Here is a 23,199-nt window from a genome sequence, read left to right as displayed (position 1 = left end):
AACCGGTAGACCCCACCGATGAATAGAGTGGCAGGTCACGCATGCATGCTGCCGCTCCATTCTTTCTCTATGGAACTGCCGAAGATAGCCGAGTACAGCACTCTGGACTCCCAGCATTAAACAATTATCACCTATCCTGTGAATAGGTGATAAGTTGCTGTGGAGGGACAACCCCTTTAAGGGCTGTATTTCTTTACTGGACCATGACGTAAAATTAATGTTTATTTCCCCTGTCTGGATTCAAATCTTTCTTTCTCTTTATCAGTAGCTAGCACTTGTTTATTGAGTGATCCCGCTTTAAGTAGGGCCGTGAAAAGTGTGACTAGGGCAAGTGTATCAGTCTTCATAAAATTGCTTTGGCCCACCCCCTACCAAATATTTTTCCAGGGTGTCCACATGTACAGTGATTTAACTTTTTTTTAAATGAATTGGATGAAAGGTTTTATTTGGCAATCGTCTGTGAAATATATACACATCCAGGATTGTCCTAATGCTAATATATTCTAGTGACTTCTGGTTGTGTTTGACTAGTTTCTTTGAGACATATGTATTTGGATACGTGGAGGTCCCAGAGGTGTAATCAAAGAATAGGGGGTCCATGATGGACAGCAGAAAAAATAGGAAGGAGAAACAGGGAAGTTTTTAAATACCGATATGCAATCTCCTAAGGCATTTCTAGTTAGGGCTAGGTAATGTTAAAAAAAAAACACCCTCCCATTATTAACTAACAGACAAATTCATATATATTTATAACATACCAAAACACAGGAGTATATAGTCATATGTATATAAAAGTCTAACAAATTTTATTGTACATACAAGACAAGCAATGCTAAAAAAATATACTAAATTGTTAAGCAGGGGTCTTGGGACCCTCATTCTCTCAATAGGTTGGGATTTATGTCTATGATCACAATACCCTGCTAATTAGCTTTCTCTTTATATATATATATATATATATATATATATATATACTTATTGGTTTTTTTTCCCTCAATGCATATTAACCTGTTAATAGATCTGGACATTAATGGGGGCTGCTTCCTTTTTTGACTGTCTGTGAGCCCTGGTATTGTGATTTCTGGTCTTCACGTTTAAATATAAGCAATCTGTGCTCTTTTTAGGGACCCCAGGGTTGTCCTCCTTTAATGCTTGTAAGTGCGTACTGTATAGAGAATCTGTGATCTATTATTTGTTGTTCACTGTAGAATATAATTCAGCATCTATGTGACCAGCATGATACACATTTACTTGATTTCATAGATTTTTGGACAGTCAACAATATATATTCTAAATAAACCTCCTTTCCCTTGGAAACTTTCAAAAATCATGCCCAGATCTGCTTACTCAGCATTTTTATCACTAAAAAGAAAATGTGCCACCCTTTCTGGTGTTGAGTTATACCACAGTATCCTATCTGAGGCCCGATACTTGAATGTCCTCCTGAATCTCATCCCTTGTAGTGAAAAGACCAACCCTTAGTCCTTAAAGGGGTTGTCCAGGTTTGGGAATGTTTTTTATACTGATACTGATAACCCATCCACAGGACACCCGGATCGATCAGCTGCCTCTGGGTGCCAAAAACTGTGCAGGGGTAGATGGCTAAGGCTCCGACCACTGTATAGCGTCCGTGCGCCGGAAGCTGTGCAGGGGTTGGTGCTGGAAGCAGAAGACTCGGACCACTGCATAGCGGCTGTGCTTGGTTACTGCAGCTCTCCTCCTATTCACTTGAATAGGAGCAGAGCTGCAGTATACTGCAGCACAGCCAGGCAGCGGGACAAGTGGTCGGTGTGCGTCCGGGTGTCGGACCCCCACGATCATATACTGATTACTTATTCTGTGGACAAGTCATCGGCATAAAAAACAGCCCCCCAACTTGGACAACCCATTTAACCTTCCTTTTGTAGTGTTTTTAGAGAGGGGGAGCACAGCACAGGTTTACCTATTCAACCCATAGGGAAAGATCAATGAGGCCAAGTTGAGTTAAGCCTACTGCCCCAGCTGCTGCAAGTCTTTATAGTAAAGATATACTTGCATTGAAACAAATTTACATTTCACAAAAAATGAAACTGGCTTTGATAGTAATCTGCCATCCTTAAGATATATGAGATATATTATACAAAGTGTGGCAAATACATATATTAAAACTTTCAATTAAATAATTAAAAAAATGGCTTGGAAAACCATGGACACACGCAGCAAATATGTGTCTCATAATATTCTTCAGCCGAAGATCAAAAACTGTAATGTGAAGTTTTTAGTTCATACAGACCACATATAATTATATGTTATAAGCCATTAATGTAACTATTTATGCAAATGCAAGTTCCCACAGGAGCATGGTCTGTTGATTTTGACTTCATAACTACTGCAATAGATACTGTTTCCTCTTATCTTAAATCTTTAATTAAACAATATCAGCCAAGTCAGAGTTTATGCTCGTCTACTAAGAAGCTTTCATCACTACCTGGCACTCACTACAGGATTAAATCCTTCACCTTTCTGGCCCCATTTCTGTGGAATGAGCTTGGAGAGAGAAAAAAAACGAGACCGAAAGTTAAAGCAACAACTGTATTTTTAATCATGAAATAAATGAATGTTGTTATTGAAAATGTCCATAGCGTAAGAAGAAAGTTTTAATTTTCCCTCATAATAATGGCTGTCACAAGTATCAGTGTTATATAGTTAGACTATTTTTGTATATTTAAATGCAGCATAGATTTAATAAGCATTACAAGTAAGAGGATTTGCCGGTACATTTCGGTATCAAAAATATTTTGTAGCATAGCAACCAATATTGAGTATACCTGCAGGGGTTTTGCACACTGCAAAACTTCTGAAGTCGTGTGCGCAAGACACTAACGGAACTTTGTCATTGCATTCTTGAACTTTTAGGTAACATTGAACATACATAGTTGTACAATATATGAGAGAAAGACTGTAAAAACAAACATGAATGTAATTTCCTTTAAAGTGATTTAGGTGGTAATGTACACCAAATGCAGGGGGGGTTGGGTCAAACGTATCCTGAAAAAGGGAACGCAACTGATACATGGCCGAATATCCCTTAGGGCTTAATGAGACCATATCATTCACTTCCTTTATTTAGAGAAGCACTCCGGTACCTTTTTTTTTTCATCGTTACACACCTATTGTGCCAGTATATCAAATGGCCATTGCATTACCTTATTATCTGGTTTTTTTCCGCTGTCTCTGTAGTAGTAGGAAGGGGCCACCATCTCCTGGTATGACCCACTTCGGGCTGCCTGCAAGCGTGTGTTAGTGACTGCACACCTCTCTATCTGCTGAATGCCCCCACCCCTGTCTGGATGTTGCGGCATGGGGAAGCAAGAAGTTCTTCCTCTTAGAGCAATGCTGGAGCCTGTGGTTGCTACGTTACACAGCCTAGCAACCAGTCTGTCTTAAATAGTAGTGTGTTAATTGTATGGTGTTAATTGAAAATTGCAGCTTGTATGGTCAGATATACAGGACTAGTTTTATCGAAACTAGTGCAAGGGAACTCAGGTTTCAACTTTTATTTTTCGAAAGACCTCTTGTCCCTTGCCCTAGTTATGATAAATGTCCCTTAATGGTGTGTGATTCTTACAAGAATGGTTTTATTTGTATCTTAAAATCTGTTAAGGAGGTGGGTGCAGATTGTTGAATCACATTTTTAAACATATTGTACAATTTTTGTAAAGGGGCGTTTTATACTTTGCATGCTTGGTATTAATGTTTTCATTACTTAAATCTTTATATACGTGGCATTAAATGCATTGGTCACATTTCAAGATTTGTCTTTACAATTGTGTAAATGCAGAGCATCTTATTCATCTTGCAGAAATACAGGCTATTTAATAGCAGCCGGGAAAGGAGAAAAATAGTTGTAATTACAAATCTGCAGTCATAGCAAAGAATTTAGGGCCTTCATACTTAAGAATGACTCTACTGGAGCTTCATAAACAAACTATTATACAAAACTGATATTAGAGAAACAAGTCAAAGCACACTGGCATTTATTAAATAGGTCACAACAATTCCTAAAGCAGAAATGCTTTTCTGGACCTAAGTATTAAATTATTGAACATATCTGACATGCAAAAACTAATAGCCAACACAATATTCCAATATTTTGCATTACAATGCAGTCATTCAGTATATAAATATAGATAGATAGATAAATAGATACACACACACACACCACACACACAAACACAACTAACCAGTGAGATCCCTTACTGATTTCCAATTTATTGACAGACATGGGCTCATCGAAAAACCTTTGTAACTATTGTATTAAGTCAACCACGCTTCCTGAGTGCATATTTGAAGTACTCCGAATTCCTCTAAGTACCTTACATATTTGATGCAATTAATAAGGGCTCAGGATATAGAATAATTGACACCTGCAGGGTCAGACTGGCCCACCAAAGTGCCGGAGCCCAGACTTTGAGAAAGGTCTAGTAGAAGACAATCCCATTCGTAGCTGACTATGGAGCCAATCACTTACCACTAGAGTCTATATTTAAGGGTTGATTCACAAGTAACCTTATTATTGATATGCCCTGTATGTGTAATGTTAAAGTATACAATGAAATTAAAAGTGAATGTCATCTCATGTTCTGTATATGTAAGGGGTAGGCCCTCAGAATCGTTTCCTCTGGTGAGCCCAAGGAGCTATAAATCTCTGACTATGCAGGGGATTTGGAGCTCCATATCAGAAAAACAAAGCTCCAACTGCTATAAAAATATAAGAAGAAACTAATCACAGAATTATCCTACGATATTTAGAGAAAAAAATGTCTTCCAGGATGGACATTCACTTTAAAAGTTTTTTTTTTCCTTTTTACCCTGGACTTAACAATGTTCTGTGTATTTCATTGTTCTACACTCCTATCTAATATAATATAACCAAGGATATTTAACATAGATATGAATATAATAGAACATTGAATAAAATAGCATAAATTTTGAATTCCTAATTCTAAAGTTTGAGGCTGTGTAGACAGCTCCCTTCATTCCTTAAAACTTTTTGTCTATTTGATGTTATTCCTGCAACGATTAAATTACACGGCACTGGACAAGCAGGAAATAGCAGAATTTTATTGATTTTAATTACATTTGTGAAGAACTGCAATTAATAAAACATAGTTTTCAGCCTAATGAAAGTTATATGCAATTGACTGAGAAATTCATTAGAAGTGTATCTGAAATGAATGCAAATTTAAACCTACCTAGTCATTATTAGAGCAGATTAAAAATAAAAAGGAAATACAAGGACTATACTAATGATCCGTCTGGTTTTAAAAAATAATAAAATCTAAATTTTGTATGTCTTCCTTTACTTAGTATATACCAGAGCCTAGACTATGCTTGTAAAGAAGAGAACGCCATATCTTCACTCATGGCCAAGTATACTTCACATATTTAAAAAACAAAAATGTTTAATATATTTGAACCCACTATCTTGAGGACTACGTTTTGAAGGAGACCTGTATGGAGCCCCGTTATTTCTTTAATTGGTGTACAGGGCATAAAAGGGTTTCTTTAATAAAAAAACAACAAAAAAACAGGTAGTTTCAATAGGAAGACAAAATCCCATATTAACCTTTTTAATCCCCTGCCGATCCAGCGCCTCTGTTCCAGTAGTACCCCACTGGTTGACCTTTACCTTGGTGAATTGATGACATGCCAAACTACCACATGACTCTACGCCTCGTGTCATGTGCCGTAGGTAATGACCTCTGTGACCAATGATTAGCTGGAGCGATCACGTTCCGGTATGGCACGTCATTGATGTAGCAAAGTAAACAAAACTGGTGGGGGACCACTGACCCTGTGGCGCTGGAGCAGAAGGACATTTAGGTATGGCCTTTTTGTCCTTATGTTTATGCATATCCAACTTCTAGGTTGTTGTTTTTTTATTTTTATTTATTTATTTATTTTTTTCTTTATTTTTTTATAGCTCATAAAAATTATTTAAGACAGAGGAACCACATTCTCCAAAAAGAAAGTAGTATCTTCTCTACATAGTGCTTTTCTTCTAGGTAGGCAGTCAATTTGCCACAAAGATATACAGAAATTGAGCACAACTTACATATTAGGAATTGACATCACTGGTAGTCCTGTGTCAACCATGGACATAGTGTGGTAAAGGGCCTATTAATGATGCTCAATCCTGGGCAACCATGTCCTGAACGAAAGTAATACATTGTTCTATCATAGGAGAATAGGGCAGGGTAAGAAATCTATTCATAACAAATAGCAATATGTATTTAAAAATTGTAAAAATCCTATGTTTTTTAATATTTTGTTTTCCGTCTCCCTTATTTTTTTGCTGTATCTCACACACTTTTGAATTTGCAGGTCAAAAAACGGCATAGATTATATCCTCAGAAGCTTATAGACTGTTATGGGTGGACCATTTGGGTATTACTTAACCCCTTGGTCAGTTAGATCATTCTTTACGCGGTTCCCGACCGCTCACTGTAAATTCACGTCGGTGCTTTCTGGACCCTGTGCAGCGCCGACATGAATTCACAGTGAGTGTTAACAGAGCGATCTGCTGTGCATTAACCCCTGACTCATACACTCAGCCCACACCATACCCTGCGGGTGTCAGCTGTGTATTACAGCTGACACCCGGGGCTAATGGGCAGAAACAGCAATCGCGCTGTTACAGAAGCCTGTAAAAATGACAATGTACTGCAATACATTAGTATAGCAGTGTATTGTACCAGTGATCTAATGATCGCTGGTTCAAGTCCCCTAGGGGCACTAATAAAATGTGTAAAAAAAATAAAAGTAAATAAAGTTATTAGTGAAAAAAATAAATATTTAAAGACCTTAAAAAAAAAACCCTTTCCCATTTTTCCTCTAAAGTAATGTAAAAAATAAAAAAATAAACAAAATTGGTATCGCTGCATCCATAAAAGCCAGAACTATTAGAATATACCATTATTTAACTGGCACAATGAACCCTGTAAAAAACAAAGAATTTAAAACGTCAAAATTGATGTTTTTTGATCACCTTCGTTTAAAAAAAAACAAGTGATCAAAAAGTTGTATGTACCAAAAAATTGTACCAATAAAAACTATAGCTTGTCCCACAAAAAATAAGCCCTCACACCGGTCAATCAACTAAAAAATACAAAAAGTTATTCCTCTCGGAATGTGATGAAACAAAACAATTTTTTTTTTAATAAATAGTATTTCCTTTGTAAAACGGTATAAATTTGGTATCACCGTAATCGTATTAAGTAGCAGAGAAAAATGTAAGTTGTCGTTTTTACTGCACGGTGAAAGACGTAAAAACGAAAGCCGAAAAACAATGGAGGAATCGCAGCTTTTTACAATTTCAGCCCGCAAATAATTTTATTTTCAGTTTCTTAGTACATTATATGGTATTTTAAATGATGTCACTAGAAACTACAACTCCTTCTGCAATAAATAAGCCCTCACACCACTCTATTGACAGAAAAAGAAAAAAGTTATGGCTCTTGGAACTCGGGGAGGGAAAAACTAAAATGGAAAAGCAAAAAAAGGATCAGTCCTGAAAGGGTTAATTAATTTATAATGAAAAAACATTTATGACCACATGTGGGGTATTGCCGTACTCGGGAGAAACTGCTTTACAAACATTTTGGTGCTTTTTCCTTCATCAGCCTTTTTGAAAATGAGAAAATTCAACATTTTAGTAGAAAAAATGTTTATATTAATTTTCACGGCCTAATTCTACTAAATTATTCAAAAGATCTGTGGGGTCTAAAAGCTCACTGTACACCCTGTAAAGATTCCTTAAGGGGTGTAGTTTCCCAAGTGGGGTAACTTTTTGGGTGTTTCCACTGTTTTGGTCCCTCAGGGGCTTTGCGACATAGCACCCAAAAACCATTCCAGCCAAATTTGAGCTCCAAAAGCCAAATAGCGCTCCTTCCCTTTTAAGCACCGCTGTGAGTCCAAACAGCAGTTTATTACCACATATGGGGTATTGCCGTAATCAGGAGAAATTGCTTTACAAATTTTGGGGTGCTTTTTATCCTTTATTCCTTGTAAAATGAAAAATGTCTATGTTTTTTCAAGAAAAAAGTAGATTTTCATTTTCACAGACTAACTCCAATAAATATAGCAAAAGGCTTGTGTGGTCAAAATGCTAACTATAACCCTAGATAACTTCTTTGAGGGGTGTAGTTTCCAAAACAGTGTCACTTTTGGGGAGTTTCAACTGTTTTGGCACCACAAGACCTCTTCAAACCTGACATGGTGCCTAAAATATATTCTTAGAAAAGGAGGCCCCAAAAAAATCCACTAGGAGCTCCTTTGCGTCTGAGGCCTGTGTTTCAGTACATTAGCGCACTAGGGCCACATGAGGGATATTTCTAAAAACTGCAGAATCTGGGCAATAAATGTTGTGTTGCATTTCTCTGGTAAAACCTTGTGTGTTACAGAAAAAATTGTATTACAAAAGAATTTTAGCAAATAATTTAATTTGTAAATTTCCCCTCTACTTTGCTTTAATTCCTGTGAAGGGCCTAAAGGGTTAAGAGACTTTCTGAATGCTGTTTTGAATACTTTGAGGGGTGCAGTTTTTCAAATGGGGTGATTTATGCTATCTAATATAGTAGGCCCTCAAAGTCACTTCAGAACTGAATTGGTCCTTAAAAAATAGCCTTTTGAAATTTTCTTGAAAATGTAAGAAATTGCTGCTAAAGTTCTAAGCCTTGTAACGTCCTAAAAACGTAAAAGAATGTTCAACAAACAATGCAAACATAAAGTAGACATATGGGGGATGCTAACTAGTAATTGTAGATAAAAACTACTACTAGCCGACAACAGAAAATCAGCGTAACAATAATATCATACATATATTGTATATCTTTACACGTATACTGTATGCCTTTAAAAGGGAAATTCCAACCATAGACATTTATGACGTATCCGTGGGATACATCATAAATGCATAAATGTCTGATATATGGGGTCCCACTTATCAGGAGAACAGCTATACTCTGACTTTATTCAGCCAAGTAAGAGCACTGCTTTCTCAAAACAGCCTATAGACTTTAACAGAGGGAGCTTGGACTGCTTTTTCCTTCTTCTTCCCTCTAGTTCTGATCACCGTTGATCACTTTTGATTGCTAAACAGGGTTTAAGCAGACCTCCATCATTTTTATTGGTGGAGGTTTTTTTTAGGAACTGCCTCTTATCAGACAATTATGATATTATGTATACGACATAATTGTCATTACTGTCTAGGGTAACTTTTAACTTTAACTTTTAAGATAATAGACATAAGAAAAAAACATATATTTAATTGTCAAAGAGTGTATATTTTATATTCCGAAATTAACAATTTTCTATTAATTAAGTCATTCATTGAATCAATTAAGTTAACTAAATAAAAACTTCCAAAAACCCCATAAAAAAGACAAAAGTAAATATCCAGTTATTCACAGCCCTGGGTCTTTCATAGAGCTAAATGCCGCTATGCATATAGAATCTTACTCAAGGCTTACTCCATTAACTGCTGTTCATTGAGAGGTTACACATTATTAGTATACCGTGTTATAATTCTTGACAACTGGTAAGCCCATTCTAATAAAAAAAAAAACCACTGTCTCTTACTTATGATGTGTCTAATTACTGCGCTGAGAACAGACCTTTTACCATTTATTCACTCTTTCATTTAACTGAATATAAATGGCATGAAATGCCTTTTAGTTTGGGCTTTGGCTGGCATTGTGTATCTCATTTCAATGAACAACATTCAGATGCAAATACAGTTTGTTTAGAGTGGATACAAATGCCACTAACATGAGTGATGAGTGCTTTTGATCAGAGCTTATAAAAATGAAACATTGAAATAGAAAACGCTTTTCAGATTGGCATATGCAATCCTAGGAATTAATTATTTAATTTTCATTATTCATAAGTGTCTTTGAAGAAAAGGTTTTTTTGAAAAAGAAGGTTGGAAACAGCAGACGTATTTGTGTCTTGGTTTCCCTGAGTGCAGGTATTTTCAAATTGTTTTAGTCTACAATATTTATTTAAAACATTTTGTACATGGTTTAATTGTGTTTAATTGATAAAATCTAGTTTTTATGCAGTATGTAAAATAATCTACTAATAGACATTCAGATAAAAAGCTTCATGGCCAGACTAAGAGGTAAAGGTGTAAACTACCTGATGGGCACCAGCCATGAGGGCTACCATTTGACATATTGTATTTTGGCCTCATACTTTCCAATGGCCAGAGTCCCTTCAACTCTGTCCCACATTTCCTATATTCCATCTTGTATTCCATCCATAAATTACATTTAGTGGCCACCTGAGGAAGATGTTTGGCATGGGGAATAATTTGATCATAATGCATATTAAAGATAATGTTATAATTCTTGGACCAAGGAGATTTTAGGGGGACCCAATGTCCGTTGCTGGATGTTGCTTTAATTTTTTTACTTTATTATTATATACATTATAGTTGTAGTATGCCTTTTTCCAAGTGCATCCCATTGTCTGCTACAAATTTCTGTTGTATTTGTAGTATGACATGGCAACTATTGAAATCAAAGGAGGACGATGTAATTTAACTTTTCCAGATTTTCTAATAGAAGGGGTCCTTAGCAAGAGATATCCCTTAATAATGTTTGTTTTTTTGCAGTAGTATTATGGGAGACCTAGATATGTAATAGATAGCATTTCAAGCTTTGCAGTAAACAGAGCCTATTACCTAAACTTGTAGTAGTAAGCATATTTGGGGGAATTTATTAAAAAAGTTACAATGACCCAAAAGTTGCATTTGCAGAAAGAATTGTGACTTTTGAGTCATTTTTGAAGCTCAGGCCTCTTTAATAAAAATCTTTGCAAAAATGGGATATGGCCTTTCACTGCTTGACAAATTTACTATAATTTCTGGCAGAATCTGGCGTAAGTAGTACTTGACTTTCTGGCGCACAGACTGCCAGAGAATCCCCTAATTCATTAAGAGATGTGCACCTTTTACTAAATTAGGCTCAACTTACTCTACTACTTTTTAGATTAATATTAACGTCCAAAACACCAGTCTTAATATATTCCCCCATTGTCTTCATACACTTTTATACTTTTCTATTTAGAAAGTTAAATTGTCTTTTTTATTCTTTTCTTTTAATGATAATGTACTTCCAGCAGGACAACTATTTTTTAGTATAGTACTTTTATATGTAGAACATAATGTAACCTCTTACAGAGTCTGCTTGTTTTATCATGAATCAATATTCTTTTTAACAAACCAATGCCCTTTCCAAAATGCCAGTTTACACAGCAATCCTATACATTTAGAAGTCTGTGTTAGAATTGTGCAAAGAAATCTGTCCACATTTACATTTTATTGCACAATCTATCCTTTGTAAGGCCTTTGAGCTGCTTAAATATGTTCCCAATGTGAGACAACTACATTAAGTATATATCAAGATATCAGGACAATCAGTATATAAGCTGATCAGATTTCATTTTAAGCATGTTATATGCATTTTCTTCATATTTGGAATTAGAAATGTAATATGAAGCTAGCATATACTGTAGCTTACCTTTGAATACCTGAAGACTACTCAAGGTATTGCATTGAAAGGAAACAAGTAACACCTTGTTGTGTTTTTTTGGTACTAGATGATGATATGTAATGTTAGACACGTAGGTATAAAGGAGTGCTGACAACCAATGTGCCACTTGTGTAGGCCACGGATGGACTAAATGTTCTATGCTTAGTAATTGGGACTAGTAACATCCCCATGGCTAGTGAAAGGCTATTACTGAATGGTCATTTCATCAACTGGCTGTGTAAAAAAAAATCTTCAGGAGCAGAATATAATCCACCCCTCTGACAGTTGCAGGTTGGGGTTTAAACCTGGACTCCTTCATCTGTGTGAACCTTCCCAACTGCCAGAAATTGGGATACTGCCCAATCACCTCATTTCTTATTCTATCCTTTGTATTCTGCTTTTTAGACCCCCAAAACAATTCAGTATTTCCAGAAAAGAGAAGTTACTAGCAGCTAAAATCCATAAAATAGATGAGTCACTCTGACCTTTTCTTGAATTTGGTTAAGGACTCCAATTTCTGCTAAAACATATTTAATACAATATCGCGACATGCTAGCAAAACACTTGAAAGGCTGCAATTCATATCACAACCACTGGGTGACCACACATGTACACATATAGCATAGACATCTGGTGATGGAATGTCGCAGAATCATATTTTTTTTCAAAGCTGCTCATCTCACGACACACATCTCGGAGTATGTTGTTAGAGGAGGAAAGGTAAGGAAGGACACATCCCCACTTCTATTGCACAGTTTGGCTAGTCTTTTCAGTCCATTTATCACCCTTTTCTGCCATCCTGCACCCTCATGCAACAATCAATGTCATAATTCAGATTTAGATAGGCCGCATCAGGAGGGTAGACAAAGGCACTGAAATACTCCTTCCTCAAACAGTGATTTGCAGAGACAGAAATAAGCAAATAATATTTCTTTATTGCTTGTTTGAAAAAGCCCATTGCCGAAAGTCCGTGATCCAGCAGAACAGAGAGTATTGGAAATGGAATTAGGAAAAATGTGCCAATGCAGCTTCTGCCAATTGAGCCATTATGCACATTAACTTACTAGTTGGTAACATGCCACATGTGTTGCCCACATCGCTTAGTGCATTATTATGGCAAAGCTTCTTAATCTCTGTCTCCTGAATGATGTTTACCTCAGTAAAATGAGATTTTTGTTTTCCCAGTGATTGATAGAAGGTTCTCTGACTTGATCATCTGAAAGTTATGTTTTCCTCGAGTTATTACACTTTAAGTAGGAACAGTGACACTTGGAATTATTTTGTCAAAAATTAGTTGTCTTTGTATAAAAGTATTATGTACTAATAATGAAGGATTATTCTCCTAATTTTCTCAGCATCAATTACTTTGTTACATGTAATAATAAATAAACTTTCTAGTAGTATCCACTGACATCAATGTGTGATTGGTACACAGCCGCACTGCTTCATTCTTCTGATTGGTGATTGTATCAGGGGCCGGACCCCAAACAATCATGCAATTCATAGGTAGAATATAGGCCATGGGCTATAGAGGATAAATTATACCAAATAAAAAATTATAGTGTGTTGTATATAATCCAAACCCAGTGTCAAATTTAAGATAGTGTTTTAAGGGTGGTATAAACTGCCAATGCTATACATTAGTTGTGAGCCGGTATCTAGAATAGTTCTCTAGTTTAACGGACCATAAGAGTAACCACGATATATAAAGTAGCCTCCAAGTAGATACTGTTGTCTGTATTTGGATTGATGCTTCTTGTATAAAAAAAAATTCAACTATTGATGGCACTGTATGCAAGTATATTATACATAATGCAGCTCCCTAGAAGGTGTTTTACCATTTACAATTTATGACTTATCGCTAGGATTTTTCATAAACATACTAATCTTAGGGGTCAACAACTAGAAGTGAGGGGCGTTAGAGCTAATAAAACCTAGGTAGACTTTATCTCCAAATGAGAATTTGAAGGTACAGTACCCTCCCCCATGATAATCCCAAAATCAGGGATTATAAACATTATGAAAATAATGGTGTTCATAAGTGAAATTGCAATGATCTGGTTCTATGTAAACTTTAAAGAAGGAAGCAACTAGACGTCACTATTCAGCTGTAGGGGTCCCTTACCCGCAACTGGGTTTATGGTACTAAGCTGATCTCAAGACTTTATTGTCTAACTTGTCTGGCGTTTGATTCTCTGGATTTTTGTCAACAGGGGAACCAGATCTAAAGGGGGCTATTGAGCACGCAGCTGCTTTGGATAACAACAGAGAGTTAACTCACATACCAGAAGTTTATTAAAGAAAGGTAGCAAAGTTTAATTTGGTACAAGAGCAGAAGCCAAAGGGGTAGTCAGACAGTCCAGAGTTCAATAACAATGTAGCAGAGTCGAATAAGCAGTACAAAAGGGGTAATCCAGAAAAGCAGATAGACAGTACAGGATTTAGTAATAATGTAGCAGAGCTGAGTATGCATTAAAGAATTTACAGTACAGAGGATAATCCAAAGAGCATAGCCAAGAACAAACAAACAAACAAACAAACAAACAAACAAACAAACAAACAAACAAACAAACAGTTAAAACAGAAATACAAGTCCAAATACAAGCTCTAGTATAGCACACAAGTGAGACCAGTGTTCAGGTGATTCACATAGAGCGCCTACTTCCCTGATTAGTTGGGCAGGGAAGTTCTTTACAGGAACGATGTAATGTCATTTATATTACACTATATAAAAATAAAGAAGAAAACGTAATTATTATAAATCCAGGTTGTAGCGTTTACTCACACCCCGGCGACTGCAGCCATGGATCTGTGAGCGCTGGCCCGCATCACCTTCCCAGGAGACGTCGGTGCTCCCTTCCGCTCCGGACCGCTATGTCCCGTAGGGTGAGCGCGCACGCTAGTGCCCGGCCTTAAAGCACATGGGAATCATCATCATCAATTAGCCCATGATTTCCTGGACAATTAGAGGGGTCCTGACCCTTTGCTCATTGACTGAGTGTTGTTAGTATTCCCATGTCAGTCTCGCAAATGGTCCCTTAGTGTTATCCTGTTCCCGTTGTTTCCCATGCCCTGCTACCTGTATCCTGTATCCCATGCTGTGTCCTTGTTCCTGAGCCTGTTAGTGTTGGAGTCGTGTCCTACTGCACCTGCTGTCATCTGCCACGTCCAGTGTCATCTATCACATCCAGTGTTATCCGCCATGTCTGGAGCAAACTGCTGCACTTGCTGTCATCTGCCACGTCTGGTGTAACCTGCTGCACCCACCTCCATCCGTGCTAAAGCCTTGGCCCCTGTACTATTGGCCACTGGACTATTCAGGTACCCTAGAGTGGGACTTTGTATTGATTGGGTGCTCTGTTGCTTGGCCAGCTGCCTCCCCACTACAGCGGTGCGGCCTAGTGGGTCCACATACCCACAGACCGTGACACAGGTGGTAGAGTCAACATTGCATGGACAAGACTTCCACTACTAATTTATAGCAGATATTTTTCTACATTATGCCCGCACCTAGAACAGATAACCGTAATACAACACAATCCATTAAAAAAGTTACAAATAGTAATTCACAGAGTTTGTCGACAATACAGAAATTGTAAGTTATCAGTTCTTTTCCTATCAAGCATTTAGTCGTTTTCTCTGGAGGATTATTTATTGAGCCAGCACTTTAAAGAGCTTTATTTGTTTAGTGAACTGTAAAAAAAGATACCTTGAATCAAAATAGCTTGAATTCTATTATGATGTAGAAAAGGGATAATGGAAAAAATATCCATACAAAATACTCATTAAACCATGTCTGATATGCTTTTAAAAATCCCTGACGCTCAGATTTTCGAGGTCGTGGCAGTATTTTGGGGGATCTCTATTAAATATTGATAGATTGATGGACTTAAAAAGCCGGCAGTGATGACCATGGTACGAAATGTAATAAATTATTTGGCCAATGTATATCATGGTGTCTGCTGAGAATGTTTTAGGCTTAGGGTGCCTCAAGGCTTTATAATGCTTTTTGTGTAAAACATCATACATGAGTAAACCAGCTGTCATTAGAGATTAGGCGTATGATGATAGCTGACAGAGCAAAGGAGAATTAGTTGCAAATATTTTAATGTATGCATAAAGCAAGCTCTGGCCATATCCTGTACCTGAAATATCAAGTAGTGTGTTATCTTATATAACAACTTTTAATGTAGTCTCCTAAACGTTTTTTTTATTTTCTCAAACCATTATCATTCACTGCACATTATAAACATAAGATGCTATAATTGAGATAGCATAGGGTTATAGACTGTAACACTTACATACCCATTCTCAAAATATTTAACCATAAAATAAAATAAATTGTACCTAACACTCTAGACTCCACTCCAAAAGTAATACACTTTATTATGCCTAGTACAGGATGTAAAGAAGCGGTAAATGACACATGGATTCAAAGAAAACGGAAGATTCCTTGTTTCATGCACCGCCCCACATGCTCTGCACTAGGGATAATACAGTTTATCAATTTTAACTGGAGTGTTTCTTTAAGAAATTCACTCAACCAATCCATTGGTCTTTATAATTAAAAGCATAATAAATAAATTCAACTTTGTGAGGCGCAAAATACGAATCCGAGTGGCTTCCTTGTACTGTTCATACACTAGAATGGGTGAGATGGACCACAAATATGGACAAGAAAAGGACCTGTTTTATAATCTGTAAAATGGACACCTGGACCGCAAAAAAACAAAACAAAAAACGGATGTGTATGTGGCACCATAGAAATAAATGACTTAGTATGCTAACCGCAAAAAAATCTGGATAGGACACTGAAGAAAACAACGATCATGTTCTGAGCCCTTAAACAGAGAAAATCTGCTCAAGCCACTTATCGTTCAAGTATATAAGCAATTAAAAAGTGCCCCCTCACCCAATTACTGGGTGACAGCAACCGATGTTAAGCGCAACCAATAAAAGGGGATTGTTGCATTTACCCCTAATATATCCTAAGGGAAAACAAACTCTGCATTAAAAGAGCTTACTTATATGATAAATGAGTAGTATGTACCATGTTCTTGACTAGAGTTGAGCAAATTTTCAGAAATTCGTTTAGAGGCCGATTCTATTGAATCGACTGTCCAATTCGATTTGGTCCAAATAATTTTGTCGCAAATCGCAAGTGCCCCTATTGCCCTGTCTGACTCTATGATATTTCTAGGACTGTATCCAAGTTGGACTTGACTTAATGAACCTGTGGACTTAAAGGGGTTATCCGGGAAATAATTTTATTTTTTCCTATGGGGCTGCAAATATAATAAATAAAACAAGAAAGCAATACTTACCTATCCTTACCACCAGCGATCCGGTGTGTAGCATGTGACCACTGCAGCCAATCAGAGGACTCAAAATGCCAGAAATACAACATATGGCCACTGAGCCTGGCTGAACCCTCTGATTGGCTGTAGTGGTCACATGCTATGTGCATGTAAACAAGCACTGGGACTGCCGCCAGAGTGACAGCGCTCGATCACCGGGGGCAAGGATAGGTAAGTATTGCTTTTTTGTTTTATTTATTTCATTTGCAGCCCCTAAGAAAACATTTTCACTTCCCAGATAACCCCTTTAATAAACCTGGGTCTTTTTTTGTTTAATTTTATCTACTATATAACTATGTACTAGCTGCCACAATTACCATATCTCAACCTTACCGAGCTGATATGAAATTAACTTTTCCATAAGTTCATAGAAAAATGCCCAAGAAACTTACGCCACTGTAATTTATTGACTATTATTGTATTTCTGGTAAATATAATTGAACCTTGATTAAAAAAGAAGAATCAATTCATTCTAAAATAAAGCCATTTTCACAGCAGTGAATGTATATAGTCACTTTTTTATTTGTACTTTTCAATCTTTATTACGTGACCTATGAGAGTAGCTTTTAGATTTTATTGTTCTTCATGCTGGTATTTGCACATTTTAACCCAGTATCTTATCCTTTCCTACTGATAATTGATGAACTTCCTCTAATGTATCTGGACTTTAATGTCTACGTCAAGCGGTGTTAAAAGCATGGTAAACTACAACGTATTTGTTCCCTTCTGAGTTCACTGACATTTGTTAACATTATGTACTGTGGGAACATGTTAATATTCTGCAATTCTGTAAAAGAAAAGTTTCTCAATGAAATACTGTGTTTAAAAGATAGGAAGTCGGGTATAGAAAACATTGGGAAAAAAATCTCTTAATTGGTAGTTCTAATAGACTGTTTTGCAAAAAGTGGGATCTGGGCATACCCATTTTTTAACATTCAGCTCTATATTTGTATGTGCTACCTTCATCCCAGCCACTGGTATATATAGAAGAGAGGGATTCCATAGCAATGATCAAAATGACCTACTCATTAAGTTGCCCGTTTTTGCCGGCGAAGACAGAAGGTCTCGGTGTTTGTTTCACCTTCACTCCCTTTCCATGGCCCTTGGACCAATTCCTTACACTCTTGTTTGCTAACAATGCAGCTACAATGAAAACGAGAGTTCAGTCTAGGTGTTCGCTACCCAATGGCAAAGGGGATTGGAACAACCATGGCAACATGGTCTGCTTCTATGGTATGTACACCATTGATCCCAGCAAAGTCTGCAAAGCCTAAATGTAGACTTAGTCTATTATTTTTGGAACATTTAGTAAAAAAAAAAAAAAAGATTAGAGGGATACTATCCAGACACTGTTAATGACCTAGTATTGTTGCAACCCCTTTGATGTCAAGATTTCTTCTTGAGTAGACCCATGTTGATCCTTGGCAATACCATCACATGTATCTATAAAGTTTTTCTAATGTAGAATATCCTACTGTATCTCTTGGAACATAGAACTTAATTATGAAATTTATCATCTCTTTCTTACTAGACTCAAGGGTTCCCACTCAAGCAAAATTACACGATCATAGTCAGCACTGAATCTAATAATTTGCTTTTCTATTTTTTAAATCAATATATAAACCACCTTTTCTTTCCTCACAAATGTGTTTTTTGGTAATGAAAAAAGTAATTCAACTCCGTGTCAAGTAGGTCAGCCATTAGGAGAATATTCCTACAGCGTATTTCATTACTTTTATAAGGTCCCTTGCTTATTTATGACTTTCAGACTTATTTGGGCCACGAGGTCCCAGTTCAAATTTTAGTCTCTTTGGTTATTAATGTCATTAATTTACGACAGTTGTGTGTTTGCCCTATTAGTAATGATAGAATGATTAAGTTATCAAACTATGTTCTGTGGCCTGCTGTTAGGCTCTTGGGGGTTATTTAATTTATATTTTTACCTGCCGATCCTTTTTAACAGTAAAATAATTTAGAAATTTAATATGCGTTTCTCTACAGACTTATGCATATGCCTCATGCATATGGTGAAGCTACGACTTGGAGCCTGCATGGCAGTATACAAAGTCCCCACAGATCCATACAGTATTACGGAACCGTAGGCACTTTAAATGCTGAACTATGGTGTTTCCATATGACATCATATTCTACCTTAGTAAAAATTCTATATGAATCCATTAAAGCAACCTCTTTGCGTCTCCATATGTAATTGGAGGTATACAAAAGCACAGTATGGGCCCATTGATTTATGGGGGCCATAAACACCATGAATCCTCATAAGGCCATGTATATGAAATCTAATGGTTTTAAAATGAGAGGGCAACTTGAGCTCTTAAGGGTAACGTTGTCTTGATGTTTTTGTCGTTTAACCTGTTTGTTCAAATAAGAGTTCCATTATTTCCTAATTTTTGTCTAATAACTGCAATAGAACGTAATGGTGCGCCCAGTGGATAGCACAGGCACAGGAGCTGCTTTTTGTTATTCCCTCACCCCAAAAAGAAAAATATGACTCAAAACGCAAAAATGGCGTAAATTGAAAACAGAAAAACTATGGTAGAATTGGTCCCATTTAAAAATACAACTCAGCCTGCAAATAACAAGCCCTCATACAGATCTGTTGATGGCAAGAAAAAAGTTATGTCTCTTTCTCAGAATGGGGCGACACAAAAAAACTAATTAATTTAAAAAAAAAGTGATGTACAAAAATAATAAAACATAAAAAAAATATAAATTTGGTATCGCTGTAATCATAACGACCTGCAGAATAAATTAACATGTAAATTTTACCGCACGGTGAATGTCTTCAAAACAAAATCCAGAAGAAATAGTGGAATTTGTTATTTTTTTCCATTCCCCCCAAAGAAGCTAATAAAAGTTTTTGAATCGATTATATGTAACTCACAATGGTGCCAATAAAAAAAAATACATCTTGTCCCGCAAAAACAAACCCTCATAGTGCTACGTCAACAGAAAAAATAAAAAGTTATGGCCCTCAGAACGCAGTGATAAAAAAAGCTAAAAAAAAATATCTCTGCCCGCAAGGGCCCAAATAGCTGCATCCTGAAGGTTGAATGTGCAGCAGAATTATTTATTTACATATTACAAAAGACTGGATTGGTTATCGTAGATTTATTTGTTAATCATATATAGTTATACTCATGTTACTGGTAATTCATATTAAATTAGAGCCAATGATTTAACTTTTATTCACTTTTCATAATTTTAATATTTCATTGCATGTTATTTACAGCTTTTAAATGCTTAGTGGCTATAAAATATGCACATACTTAAGTAATTATTGGCTCCAAAGTGAATATAACTAGCATTATGGTTGCTTTTTTTATATATTACTATTATGTTTTCCAAATATAATGTTATCACTAGAAACGCTCCCTTTAGCAGCAGGTAGATTTTGATAATACATGACTCCTGACTTAATCATCTCAAATTTGCCATATAGTCCCACCACAGAGTCTAGGCTGCAGTTTTCAGCAGTCTCTAGTCTACCAGTGGACTTCATATTTTCTTCTGATGGTTCTAAAATAAATTTTGGGAAACAGAATTTTTCTGATGCTCAGAATTGCATATAGAAATGTATTGTCTACAGTTGCCCCAAGGTTGAAGCATTATATTGTAGCAAAAACAGAATATATTATCTATAGGTTAGCACAATTTTCAGTTGAAAGACCTGATTTATAGTGCATATGTAAAGGGAAGAGAAAACATGAAGACAAAACCTAAACCTAAAAATGAACAGTCACAATTGTCAGCTGGCACGTACTTTCTGTGTCCGCAACACACCATTGATGTGCTATCAGATGGTACTCTGTTGTGCCAGCATGCCAATTCATGGCATGAAAAATATTTCCCTGCAGTGCTTCATATTAAAATTTTGCAGGTGCCAAGTAACACAATGGTAGCTACCTGTCAAAGTAGTTTGTTGTCACACAATATTAGGGTAACAGATACAAGTTATCTAATACCCATGGTTGGATTTTTATGCATGCCACAAACTACTATATAATTTGTATAATACATGTACTGTAATTTTGACTGGAAACAATATAGGTTGCCAAAGAATGGGTGCGACTGTCTGAGAATGTTGGGATGTTGAGGTTATAGAAATTGTTTGAAATGTTCCTATTCTGATTATTGTATAATTTGTAAAAAAAAAAAAAAAAAGAGTAGTCCTTAACCCCTTAACTACATTTGCTGTACATGCACGGCGGATATACGCACTTACCGTATAGTGCAGGCTTAGGAGCTGTTTCATCCACCTGGATCGGAGATAACTCTGATTCCGGACGTTTAACCCCTCAGATCCCGCGGTCAACAGTGAGGGGCTCACTCTGTTCTCCGATAGCTTCTTCAACGACAAGATCGTTGGTTGTCAAGTGTTTGTCATAACAGACAGTGGCCTAGTTAAGGCCTCCAGGTCTGCCTTCGGTATCTGATTATTATGCCTTGCTAGAGGCATTACTTAATAGGAAAGCACAGAAAAAGGTGATACATTGCAATACAGAAGTTTTACAGTGTAGTGCATGGGTGATTCTGCAATTACATACTAAAGTCTCCTAGGGGGATTAAAAAAAAAATGGGAAAAAATGTTTCATAGCTTTTTTAAAAAAATATATAAATTCTAAATAAAAGTTAGAAAACACCATTTTCCATTCTGCACTTAAAAATGTAAACAATAAAAACATAAACATAATTGACGTGTCCGTAAATGTGAGAATTATTATAATATTCCATGATTTAAAAAAATGCAACAATATTGCTTGCTTCACTAATAAAATAGAATAAAAAATAATCAAAAAGTCATACGTACCCTAAAATACCAATAAAAACTACAGCTCCATCGATGGGAAAACATTAAGGTTAGAATATCTCAGAATATGGTAACAAAAAATATATACATATTTTTTAAAATGTGTTTATTTTTGGAATACTGTAAAAGTAAAACATATAAAAAAACTAGATCAATTTGGTATTGCCGTAATCTTACTGACTCGCAAACTGAAGCTTACATGTAATTTTTACCCCACCCGATGGAAAAATAAAAAGTTTTAACCTTAAAAGGTGAAAAAAATAAATAATTTTCCTTAAGCGGGTAAACAGTAGCAAACATTGAGGCATACAGAAAGTAGTCATTAAAGGGAATACACACTCTTAAAAACATTTTTGTATTGCTCCTATGCCTCTAAAATAAAAAAATAAAGCAACCTTGCAAATATCCTTGAGGAAAAAAAGAAAAATCCAACTGCTTTGTGTGTATAGTTCCTATGGAGACCTATGAGTTTCCATGGTAACAGACAACATACAAACCCAGGTTTGGACTGGCCCACCATTGGATCCAGGCTCTGACGAAATAATGGACTCAAAGCAGAAAACAAACCCATGTGGAGCCAGAAGGCTCTTTTTCTGTTTACCAATTCCACAACCTTTATAAGATATGTCTTGCTTGTGCAACGATAATAAATAATTTTATGATGCAATTAAAAGTGGTCTGCAAATCTTCTGTATAGCTGGAGGATGGGCCCTCAGAATAATTTCCTCTAGGGGCTCATGGAATCCTAGTCCGACAAATTACAAACTACCTGTGTAGTCTGATCCTACGGTTATGTTTTACTCCACACTTTTTGTCCCGTCTTCTTGCCTATATATTGGCAGTAGAGTATGGAGCAGATGAACGGGAGTAACACATGACTACATGATCAGACTATACTCTTCACAGGGTTTGTGAAAAGTGTTTTTGAAAATATTTTCTTCCTGCCTTATTTTTCCATAAACATACCAAATTCACAGAACATTGCGTCGTCCCAGTGTATTCCCCTGCCCCAAATCTAATCTGCTTTTATTTATTCTCTTCCTCTCATGCAATCATTTGTTTCCAGTGACTGCTGTGAAGAATAAAAGTAAAGGTGAGTTCCGTCTTAGCATAGATTGAGTGTTAATATACATAGTGTCAACATTCATAGTGAAGATCTTATACTAACATAATAGTTAAGCAGTATACAAATGCTTTCCGAGGAGATTTCAACTTATGTGGTTATGTTAAATCAATACTTGCTCCGAATGTGTATAAGGGCTCCTGGAGCAGAGTCGCAGTAAACCCCCTGTATACCATATTCTTGGGTTAACCAGGGTAGGCCATATTTACCCAGATCACGAAGCGACCCCCAAGACTAGCGAGCTCTAGCATATGCCCAGGTTTGCCTGGCGCTAAAGCCCACCCTTTGTTCAATAATACTTAAAAAAATGCAAAG

General features: G+C 36.4%; 1 protein-coding gene across 3 annotated transcripts in view; it reads left to right on the top strand.

Annotated features, from left to right (window-relative positions):
- Nucleotides 1-23,199, top strand: part of CADM2 (cell adhesion molecule 2) — a 1,303,436-nt gene that overhangs the window by 887,676 nt on the left and 392,561 nt on the right. For 2 of the 3 annotated variants that reach the window (XM_075854468.1, XM_075854470.1), the window contains exon 2: nucleotides 22,828-22,854. The exons of the other annotated variant lie outside the window; for it this stretch is intronic. In XM_075854468.1, the coding sequence (XP_075710583.1) occupies nucleotides 22,828-22,854 (27 nt within the window). The remainder of the gene's footprint in view (nucleotides 1-22,827; nucleotides 22,855-23,199) is intronic. 3 annotated transcript variants of the gene reach the window in all.

The sequence above is a fragment of the Rhinoderma darwinii genome, chromosome 2 (genome assembly GCF_050947455.1).
Source record: "Rhinoderma darwinii isolate aRhiDar2 chromosome 2, aRhiDar2.hap1, whole genome shotgun sequence".
Taxonomy (NCBI): domain Eukaryota; kingdom Metazoa; phylum Chordata; class Amphibia; order Anura; family Rhinodermatidae; genus Rhinoderma; species Rhinoderma darwinii.
This window is presented reverse-complemented; position numbering and strand designations above follow the sequence as displayed.